The 12,370-nt window shown below is 38.3% G+C and overlaps 1 protein-coding gene across 1 annotated transcript in view; it reads right to left on the bottom strand.

Annotated features, from left to right (window-relative positions):
- dlg2 (discs, large homolog 2 (Drosophila)) overlaps nt 1-12,370 on the bottom strand; it is a 507,064-nt gene that overhangs the window by 368,175 nt on the left and 126,519 nt on the right. Inside the window, 2 exon segments of the mRNA XM_078402648.1 lie at nt 1,659-1,775; nt 10,933-11,097. Of these exon segments, the coding sequence (XP_078258774.1) occupies nt 1,659-1,775; nt 10,933-11,097 (282 nt within the window).

The raw sequence follows: 12,370 nt of genomic DNA on the forward strand, positions 1-12,370 counted from the left end.
AGCAGATTCTATGGACTAAATGGTCTCATTCTATGTCGTGAGAAAAAGTGAGATTAGCTGAGTGTGTTATTGACTACCTGATTTCCAACAAATGTGAATAATCCAATTTCTCTCTTTATGATAACAATTGTTATAAAGTAATAAAGAACAGGAATCCTAACTATGAGTAGTACAATATGTATTATTCATTATTGTTGACCTCTCTGTAGGATTTGACACATTTAATGAGAGGATCCTCTTCCAATTTCCAATTACCTCAAATCATTTCCATGGATTGCTTGTTCTTGCTTTGTTCCACTTTTCAAATTGTTGGCAAAAAAATGTACTTTCCATTTCTGGAGATTTCCTTTGCACCCTTCACTTTTTCATCTCTTAACTGCTCCTTGGCAAAATCAGTTTAAGATAAGTTAACTTCTTCTTTCTAATGCCTTTGTACAAGTAGGTAGCTTTTAAAATAAAGAATATAATTTATGTTTCCAATCTTTGATCAGCTGAATTTCCTGAAGCAAAGAAATGATAAGATTGAACGTAGAATAATAGAGCACAAGAACAGGCCCTTTAGCCCACAATGTTCATGCTGAACATGATACCAAGTTAAACTAATCTCCTCTGCCTGCAAATGATCCTTATCCCTCCATTCCATGCATATCCATGTGCCTATCTAAAAGCCTCTAAATCCCACTACTGTATCTGCCTCCACCACTACATCTGGCAGTGCGTTCCAGGCACCCATTACTCTCTATGTAAATAACTTACCCCACACATCTCAAAATCTTCGTCCCTCTCATCTTGAAGTTATGCCCTCTGAGCTTTGATATTTCTATCCTGGAGAAAAAGGTCTTACTGTTTACCCTATCTATGCCTCTCATACATTTACATACTTCTATCAGGTCCCCCCTCAACCTCTGACGTTCCAGAGAAAACCAAGGCTAAACCCCTATGAAACCACTTTGGTACTTTGCATTCTCTTGCCACCAAATCTATTCTCTGCCCAGCAACTAATTGCTTCAAACAGTCTTTCATGGGAGCCATTAAACTAAACATGGACATGAAGATCCCAAGCTATTATTGAAAAAAGAGCTGAAATGTTCACCATGAGTCGACATCACTATTTATTCCTCAAAAAAATAATCTAAAACAGATTGTTTGTTTGGTGCATTTTCTAGGAAATGTTTATGCATAATTGACTAATATGTTTCCAAGAGTGACTATGTTTTAAAAAAAAATGTAATCATCTATAAATTACTCTTGGATGTCCAGAATTCATCCAACATATAGGTTCCCTCTTTTGGCCTTTTTATCTGGAAGTACCAACTATTAGTTTCAGCTATCATGAGTACAATATTGATGATTTAAGCCTCGGTATTGTTAAAACTCAGTCTATGACGTTATAAACATAAAAGAAATCAATGCATACTATGAATTTATTATAATAGTTTCCATAAAATAATTAACGTGCACGTTTTCACTATTTTTGATGGAATTTACTATTTTGATAGGATTTACTATTTTTGATAGGATTTACTATTTGTTAGGTGACCAGAACTAATACAATGCGGATTTGAAAATGGCCTCAACAGCTGGAAGAGGTCAGATGATTTTTTATGGTTTCAGGAACAATATCTCTTAATTTTACACTGGCCACAGTTGGAACTGACCTGATGGGATTCTGTGCCTTCCTTAAAGTTCACAACATCTTCAAATTCCAGATCATAGGGCTGTTCTTCCATGTCAGTCAAGTCAAGGAGCTGGGCTTGTACATCACAGGGATTAACCTAATAACCAGAGGCAAGAGTGATGTCATAACAGAGAGACATAGTCTGAGACTAAGCAGCAATTATCCTCTCATATTTTGTGTATTATTTTTGACTTGTATTTACAGCAGAACTAGTAATGAGTTACAAAAGCTTAACAGCTGACTGTCTACACCAACATAGTGTCCATGAGTGAACAGAGTAATAACTAATTCAATTTCACAAATAACCTGCAATAGCCTAAACTAAAATAAACTTTGCATGGATGTACCACCAGATTGAAAAAAGATTGAAAAAACAGCAATCTGGTGAAGAGTGTGATCACTGCCACTCCAATAAATGCTGGCAAATAGTTCCGTACAGCAAGAATGAACAGTCTCTTTCATTATTCACAGTACAAGCACAAAACAAAGTTTAAAGTTCAACACTCCAATCATAAATTATTGCATTAGCTCATGATTCATATTTAATAAGAGTAACTTTGCTGACTCAGCACCAAAAATATTAATAGGCACATACACCATAGCTTCCGAATCTGGCCGAGAAATGTACAGCCAATAATAAATTTAATGGTGTCACCCACACCTTCTAAAAGTAAAGCATCTCCTCCAATTGATATGTGCAGCTATGAAAGCACTACAAATCTTTGAAGATGCAGCTGTAATATGAATATCATTCATATACGTGTTTGATGCCATTATACTATTCATATTTAAATTTTGCAGAACATAAAACATAGAGATGCAACAGTTTGTTTTAATTCATATATTATTATTGATTTAGGCACCAAATGCCGGGGTAAAATGTTTTTTCTAATTTAATTATGCACTGAGGACAGCAAAAATCTGAATTTCAAAAACTGTGAAATTTATCAGTAACATGGCTAATTATAAATTGTAGAAACCTTTTTAATACCATGGGGCAGATTATAGTTATGTATATTTGTTTAATTCAATGTTGATGGCAAAGACTAAAAATATCCACAAATTTTAAAGCAAAATATGTATTGGCATATATGTTGGCAGAGGAAAATGTATTATGATTTTTTGTAACAAGAAAAAACTTAGTATTAATAAATGTATAATGTCCCTCAAAACAGCTTCAGAGATCAGTATACACAATTAATGCATGTCTTTTGGATGGAATCAATGCAGCACATCAACGTCATGCTGCCCACTCATTCCCATGAATGCAGCATCCAGCCAGTGCCAAACACAGTAGTGTTTCAGCAGTTCAGCAAGCATCCAATATCTTAGGTGGTATGGACTGATTGAATCTAGCTTGCAGAACAAAACTGATATTCACCCTTTAAAGGGAGAGGCCATTCAGTTGTAACGAGTACTGACAGGGATTCTACAACTATTGTAACCCTGTTAAACAATGGAAAATAGTAGCACACTGTACACAACATGTTCCATGCTTTTCAGACTGCAGAGGATTGAAGTAGGTTCAAAGCAGGTCTATACCTCAAGGATCCATGTCTGAGGAAGGCCTTCTCTGTTATGCAGTGTACACAATTGTTTCAAGCAATAAGAACAAACATACTGTTCCAGATTTTCCGATATAATGCTAAACTGAAAACTGCATGTTCTGAAAGCATTGAGATAAACCAAAATACACATTCAAAAAGCAAGTATTGACCTTTGGTTAATTTTTCTCTGAAATATTAATGACTTTTCACCAATGCAGGTATTTTCTGGTGTAACAAATAGTGTGTCATTCTCTCCACATAGGAGTACACCTTACCAAAATAACTATAATGCATCTGACCAACTTTTCAAAGTACAAACATATGCTTAACAAAACTTCTCCAGAAATGCACCTCTTTCATAAATCATTCAACATGATTTGAAATTCCCAATCTATATACAGTGCCCTCCATAATGTTGGGGACAAAGACCCATCATTTATTTATTTGCCTCTGTACTCCACAATTTGAGATTTGTAACTTTTATTGATGTTTATCAACACGAGGACCCAAGTTGTGCCATTGAAACAAGAAAAAAACTGTTAGAGACATTAGCCAAACCTTAGGCTTACCAAAATCAACTGTTTGGAATATCATTAAGAAGAAAGAGAGCACTGGTGAGCTTACAAATTGCAAAGGGACTGGTAAGACCAAGGAAGACCTCCACAGCTGATGACAGAAGAATTCTCTCTTTAATAAAGAAAAATCCCCTAACACCTGTCTGACAGATCAGAAACACTCTACAGGAGTCAGGTGTGGATTTGCCAATGACCACTATCTGCAGAGGACTTCATGAACAGAAATACAGAGGCTACACTGCAAGACAAACCACTGGTTAGCCGCAAAAATAGGATGGCCAGGTTACAGTTTGCCAAGAAGCACTTAAAAGAGCAACCACAGTTTTGGAAAAAGGTCTTGTGGGCAGATGAGAACAAGATTAACTTATATGAGAGCGATGGCAAGAGCAATGTATGGAGGAGAGAAGCTTGATTGGATGAATATGCAGGGAATGGAGGGATATGTATTATATGCAGGCAGAAGAGTTGGTTTTGGCATCTTATTCGGCATAGACATTGAAGGTCGAAGGGCCAGTTCTTGTGCTGTACTGTTCCATGTTCAATGTTTTATTAGTAATTGCTGCCTTTACCATAATATGAATATCTCTTGACTGAATTTAAAGAATTAAAACAGAAACAGTTACTCTCCTCCAAGTGAATGCACTTTGTACAATTTATTTAACTATATTCCCACAATGGAATGTGGTTTGTACCAGAAAAACAACTGATTAGTTCTGTATTGTCATCCAGTTAAGGTGTATCAATTAACATACTTTGAGACAGAAAATAACCTTGTATTTCATTCTGCTTAGCCTGAGGCCATAAATTAATGAACTGTATTTTATGGTCTGTTATCCTGGGCAATCATTTTGATATGTTTTAAACACTGCATTCAATAGACAAATAATTTCCAAATGTACCCTATCAGATATCTAGAAACCATGGTCTGGAAATCCAAGGGCACCCAATCTGTAGTGCAGCTGTGCATTATAGAAAAAACAAAGGTCTGAGTCATTGGCTCTCTGCTGTGAGCTTCAGTTGTACAGTCCCTTCATCAAACATGTGTCATTGAGTATGCCATTCAGAGTGGTTGTAAAAAGTGGAAGAGAGGATTGTATAGGCACTGCTATTTGGCAAAACCAAAGAATAGAGAATTGCAGATGCTGACGTTTTGAGCAAAACACAGACCTGGAGGAACTCAATGCAATATGCTAAGGCAGCATCTATGGAGGGAATGGACAGATGACATTTTGTGTCAGGACCCTTCTTTACTATCAGTCTGAAGAAGGATCTCGACCCAAAAAATCATCAATCCATTCCCTCCACAGATGCTGCCTGACCTGTTGAGTTCCTCCAGCACTTTGTGCTTCTTGGCGACAGGAGAAATATGGTGGTTAAAGTGGAGCAAATCAGCTCCTGACAATGAGATAGTCACAGGGAAGGTAAGGGATCACAGTCCTCTCCCCAACCCCAATGGTCAGGCAAAAGGTATCAAAGCAAAAGAATGATGCAGAGCTGAGGAGTAGATATCAATGACAATCAGTGATGGATGGACAGTGATATTTGGGGAAGCAGCAGATTGTGCCTTGGCTCAATGGTAACACTGGGTGAAGGATATGGTGAATTGAGAGTGGGGACCAAGGGTGGCAGAATAAAGAACAGGGAGAAGTTGGGGAGGGATGGAAAAAGGGCGGGGAAGTCTAGACTGTGCTTGCTACCCAAAAGATGAATGAAAATTAATTAGTAACAAAAGAGGCATCCCAGCCAGAGAAGATCTAGTTGTCCTGGGAGTGATCAACAAATCCTGCTTCCAGCCATCTGAGGTCCAAACACTGGCTCAAGGATTTGGTGAATTGAGAGTGGGGACCTAGGGTGGCAGGATAAGGACCAGGGAGAGGGTCAGGAAGAATGTGAAAGGAGTGGGAAAGTCTAGACAGTGCTTATTACCTAAAAGATGAATGAAAATTAAGAACCAATAGGGGTCCCAGTTTGAAAAGATCTAGTTGTCCTTGGAGTGATCAACAAGCCTTGCTCCCAACCATCCAAGGTCCAAAAGCCCCCACAATATTCCAAATGATGCACACATTGCACGGCTTTCACTCTGTGCACCTGAGGCAAACATCATTTCAGTATACCTTGAAGTACCCAGTCAGATTTTTGGAGTATTGCAAAATATGACACCTCAAAATTCATAACTTTAAAAGAACCATTTCTAAAGCAGAGCTTATGTTGCTAAGAAACCACGCTGCTGCGGTATGTTTGGTGCTGTCGTTTAAAAATTGATTTCAAGCCAATCAACTTTTAACATGAGAGAATAATGAAAATTGCTGCAAGATTTAATAACAAAATATGGATCTATTTTGTGACAACCAGCACATTTTACTTTTTGTACCAGAACTTGGGTATTTAGAAACATAGAAAATAGGTGCAGGAGTGGGCCATTCAGCCCTTCGAGCCAGCACCGCCATTCATTATGATCATGGCTGATCATCCAAAATCAGTACCCCGTCCCTGCTTTCTCCCCATATCCCTTAATTCCGTTAGCCCTAAGAGCTATATTTAATTCTCTCTTGAAAACATCCAGTGGATTGGCCTCCACTGCCTTCCATGGCAGAGAATTCCATAGATTCACAACTCTCTGGGTGAAAAAGGTTTTTCATTTCAGTCCTAAATTCTTACACTGTGACCCCTGGTTCTGGACTCCTCCAACATCAGGAACATTTTTCCTGCATCTAGCCTGTCCAATCCCTTAAGAATTTTATATGTTTCTATAAGATCCCCTCTCTTCCTTCCAAATTCCAGTGAATATAAACCCAGTCGAGCCATTTCTTCGTCATATGTCAGTCCCACCATCTCGGGAATTAACCTGGTGAACCTACGCTGCACTCCCTCAATAGCAAGAATGTCCTTCATCAAATTAGGAGACCAAAACAGCACATACTCCAGATGTGGTCTCACATCCTGCACAACAACAGTAGGACCTCCTTGCTCCGAAACTCAAATCCTCTTGCTATGAAGGCCAACATGCCATTTGCTTTCTTCACTGCCTGCTGTACCTGCATGCTTACTTGCAGTGACTAATGTACAAGGACACCCAAGTCTTGTTGCACCTGCTCTTTTCCTAATCCGACACCATTCAGATAATAATCGGCTTTCTTGTTCTTGCCACCAAAGTGGATAACCTCACATTTATCCACATTATACTGCATCTGACATGCATATGCCCACTCACCCAACCTATCCAAGTCACCTTGTAGCCTCATAGCATCTTCCTTGCAGCTCACCCTGCCACCCAGCTTTGTGTCATCCGCAAACTTGGAGATGTTACATTTAATTTATTCGTCTTAATCGTTAATATAGATTGTAAATAACTGGGGTCCTACCACTGAGCCTTGCGGCATTGCATTCAGACAGAAAATACGAGAATCCTATTACCATTCAATTATTTGCCTTTGGTGACATAATATTGGCACAATATCTAATTTACTCATTTTATTAAATAAAGGCAATCTTTTTGTGTCAAAATGTTGAGAAGAACTTCAATAAATTAATCTGACAGATAATGAAATCTTGATAACAGTTTCACACATGATCCAGATGAAGTCATATGCATTTCCCAGTAAGAAAGTCACTGATAAATTAGAAATTGACCTCTCGTCGTTTACTTCTGCATCCTCTCAAAGACCAAATTAAAAGCAGCTTAAACTGACAACCTATCAAGTGACAATTTTTTTAAAGTTTGGCAGAAAAGTAGTACTTGTGTTGCTAGCAGCTTACTATACACCTTCCAGATTCAATAGGATTGTTGGATAGCCTGAATTATCATTGAATTTTGTTTTTAACTGCATACGTGGAATTCAATATCAAAAACGGAGAATGCTAAAAACATTCAGCGGGTTAGGTGGCATCTATGGAAAGAGAAATAGAATTGGTAAGATAAAGGGACTTGATTCTGTTTCTCTTTTTCCAAAACTCAAGTTCTTAGCAGCTAATCTCAGTGAATACATTTTGATTGGTTTAGATGCAAGACCTGCACCTGAAAGGAAAATGGCATAAGCACTTCGTCAAATTCAACTAAAAAATAATATAAATATAACAATTAATTCCTAAAGCTTAATATATTGATTAGGTATCATTAAAGAACATGCCTACCCCATAATGAAATTCAGTTTTGTCTTTAAATAACCAGAAAAAAATGTAAAATATCTGTGGCCAACCATCTGACCTGAGATGACATTTTTCAGAGCAATTTTCCTGTTCTAAGCACATTGATGCATAGCAACCAGTACCAGTAGCATTTAAAAATAAACACAAATGACAAATGATGTTATAATAATCATCTCTTGCAGATTCCTCCTTCAGTGGGCAGAATTGACTGTTACAGCTGAGTCAGTCATGAAACTAATGAATAAGATCATATAAAAAGATTACAGTAAAATTATGACAGTGCTGTTGAATAAAAATATCTACTTCAAATAATGTTGCAGGTTTCTATTTTTTAATTCAAACTGGGAGAATGATATTCATGATACAGCTAACATAACAGCTGTAGCATATTAACTCAAAATTTGTGACTTGTGTGAATGATCAAGTAATCAGTAGTTAATTGCTTGCATTGCGTAACTCTTGGATAAGATACCTTTGAAACTAGATGCACCACATGAATGATTAAGTTAAATGAGTTTTCTTAAAATATATATGAAATTGAGAAACATGATCCTCTGAAAATTCCATTTAATAAAAACAGAATGTCATAGAGTCATAGCCATAGAGTCATCAGCACAGAAACAGGCCCTTTGACCTAATCTGACCATGCCGACCAAGATGCCCCATCTAAACTAGTCCCGGTTGCCCATCCCTTCACGCCAAATTACAAAACCATGGCCAGATTTCGCAAGGGAATGACAACAGTTCTGCATGTAACTGTCACCAGATTCCCTCCCCAGGTTGGGTAATCTAAAATGGGGAGTAGGGTAGGGGTGTCTGAACTTGCAACAGTTCACCAACATTCAGCTGGGAAATTTGCCCAATAAATTTGTGGCAAAAAAAAGGCACAGTGTCTCAATTGATTTGAATGAGAGGAACAGATGCAAGAAATCATGGTAGCATTAAGATAATTGTTGTGTTTTCAACAGTTTCAATTTAAATATTTCAAATGTTTTTTAATTATATTTAAATATTTTAGATATTTATATTTGTTAATAATACAAAAATGCATGAATATATCTGTAACAGTTTTTAAAGTTTTGAATGTTTCCGCATTTCAAGAAGATTTTTAAAGATTTTTGATTTGTTCTGCCTGCTAAGAATGGAAATATTTATTCTGGAAACCTATGGCATTTAGCCCATATCTTTCTGAACCTTTTATATCTTTAAGGCAGATTATACCTCTAAGGTGAAGGGGGAAAGATTTTATAGGAATCTGAGAAATAACTTTCTCACGCAAAGGGTGGTGAGCGTAAGTGTTGCAGTGCTAATGTTTTAGGTGCCGGAGCTGTCACTGGTGCCGGAGTGGCCGCTGTTAAATTCCCCGCTGGTTAAAATTTCCTGCTGTTTATTTTGGCTTTTTTTAAAAACAGAGTTCTGGCAGCACTGCACCCCTGGTGAGCATATGGAACGAGGTGCCGGAGGAGGTCGTTTGAAGCAGGGACTATTGCAATGTTTAAGAAGCAATTGGACAAGTACATGGATAAGCAGGTTTAGAGAGATATGGGCCAAACGCAGGCAAGTGGGACTAGTATAGATAGGACATATTGGTCAGTGTGGGCAACTTGGGCCGAGGGGCCTGTTTCCACACTGTATAACTCTATATCTATGTACATGCCAAAATCTTTTTTAAGCATGGAAACTGTACCTGTCTCTACAGCTACCTCTGGCAGTTGGTTCCAAATACCCATCTACCACTGTCTGAAAAAGTCACCCCTTAAGTTCCTTTCAAATCTTTCCCATCTCATCTTAAATCTATGCACTCTCATTTTGGACTCCCCTATCCTTGGGGGGGGGGGGGGGCATGGCTGTGACCATTTACCTTATCTATGCCCCTCATGATTTCATATACCTCTTTAAGGCCACTCTTTAACCTTCTATGCTCCAAGGAAACAGGTTCCAGGCTGTTCAGCCTGTTCTTATAACTCAAGACCTCCATTCCTGGTAATATCCTCATGAATATCTTCTGCACCCTGTCCAGCTTAATAACATCCTTCTTTTAGGTGGTGACCAGATCTGTGCATAATTCTCCGTGTGGTCTCACCAACCACTTATACAGTTTCAACCTAACTCCTATATTTAATGCACTGACTGATGAGAGTAAGTGAGTCAAATACCTTCTTCACCACCCTGTTTATGTGTGTTGCCACTTGCAGCGAACTATGCACCTGTACCCCTAAGTCTTTGTTCTACAAGAGTCTCAAGACTGTGTTAGTCCTGCCCTGGTTTAACTTCCAAAAATGCAACTTGTCCAAGTTAAATTCCATCTCCCATTCCATGGTCCACTTCTCCAGTTCATCAGGACCTGTCCTAATCTAACATAATCTTTTCCCTATCTACTACACAACCAACATTCGTCTCATCTGCAAACTTACTAACTATGTTAACAATAATTTCACCTTTTGTCAAACCAGCTTCATTATCTAACACAAAATCTGGAATCCTACCCCATATTCATGTTCAGATGTGGGACTGAACAATCAGTCTGAAATTTGGAATTTCCATACTGAAATTTTCCTGAATGCAATTTGAGAATTCTATGCAGAGATTGAGCACTAGCCAGCATCTCTCATCACTGCACCAAATCCCGCTAAACATTAATTCCCATTGTAAAATGAAGCATTGTTGAAAAGCAAAGTGAGGCAAAACTAAACTATGCAATTAATAATTCATAGTTTATCTCTATGAAAAAAGATGCATATACACAATAGAGCAAAATAATTCAATGAAAGTTAACATGTGCTAAACAATTCATATTTTATCTTCGCAGAGAATCTCATCAACATTGTAAACAAATTGGAACAGAGAAATTAATGTTCAGATTATTTTGACATTATTTTTGAATACTCTTTTGTCTGAATAAAAAATATATATTAGTGGTTCTACACTAGTAGCAATATTTATCATTGCTGATTATTAAATATACATTTGTTATAAGTGAACTAACCTTTAATGGAGATATATGAGCATGTGATACATATCCAAGGATGTTTTCAATCTGTGATAAATTCTTCTCAGAGACATGAACAAGCTCAGGGCCTTTGACATCATTGGTTAGACGGGGTAAGCTGTAATCATTTGGTGGTGAATCCTCATCTTGATAGTGATATTTCTAAACAAAGTGAGTCAAACAGAATCAAAATCAATAAGATGAATTGGAATAGCAGTGGAAATTCACATTCGGTTTATAGCTCCTATACAATAGTTTTTGCTTCAACCTGTAGCACAGGGCTCCATGCTCCAAGATATCTCTATACCATTTCTTGACACCTCACTCAATTTCACTCTCCATCGATCCCAACTCTGATTCTTTGCCTCCTGCTCCTTTTCCTCCATTATGATGGGCAAAATTAGAGCACATGGTATTGGAGGTAGGGTACTGACATGGATAGAAAGTTGGTTGACAGACAGAAAGCAAAGAGTGGGGATAAATGGGTCCCTTTCAGAATGGCAGGCAGTGACTAGTGGGGTACCACAAGGCTCAGTGTTGGGACCGCAGCTATTTACAATATACATCAATGACTTGGATGAAGGGATTAAAAGTACCATTAGCAAATTTGCCGATGATACAAAGCTAGGTGGCAGTGTGAACTGTGAGGAAGATGCTATGAGGTTGCAGGGTGACTTGGACAGGTTGTGTGAGTGGGTGGATGCATGGCAGATGCAGTTTAATGTAGATAAGTGTGAGGTTATCCACTTTGGTGGTAAGAATAGGAAGGCAGATTATTATCTGAATGGTGTCAAGTTAGGAAAAGGGGACGTACAACGTGATCTGGGTGTCTTAGTGCATCAGTCACTGAAAGGAAGCATGCAGGTACAGCAGGCAGTGAAGAAAGCCAATGGAATGTTGGCCTTCATAACAAGAGGAGTTGAGTATAGGAGCAAAGAGGTCCTTCTGCAGTTGTACAGGGCCCTAGTGAGACCGCACCTGTAGTACTGTGTGCAGTTTTGGTCTCCAAATTTGAGGAAGGATATTCTTGCTATTGAGGGCATGCAGCGTAGGTTTACTAGGTTAATTCCCGGAATGGCGGGACTGTCATATGTTGAAAGACTGGAGCGACTAGGTTTGTATACACTGGAATTTAGAAGGATGAGAGGGGATCTTATTGAAACGTATAAAATTATTAAGGGGTTGGACACGTTAGAGGCAGGAAACATGTTCCCAATGTTGGGGGAGTCCAGAACCAGGGGCCACAGTTTAAGAATAAGGGGTAGGCCATTTAGAACAGAGATGAGGAAAAACTTTTTTAGTCAGAGAGTTGTGAATCTGTGGAATTCTCTGCCTCAGAGGGCAGGGGAGGCCAATTCTCTGAATACATTCAAGAGAGAGCTAGATAGAGCTCTTAAGGATAGCGGAGTCAGGGGGTATGGGGAGAAGGCAGGAA

The sequence above is a fragment of the Rhinoraja longicauda genome, chromosome 7 (genome assembly GCF_053455715.1).
Source record: "Rhinoraja longicauda isolate Sanriku21f chromosome 7, sRhiLon1.1, whole genome shotgun sequence".
Lineage (NCBI taxonomy): Eukaryota > Metazoa > Chordata > Chondrichthyes > Rajiformes > Arhynchobatidae > Rhinoraja > Rhinoraja longicauda.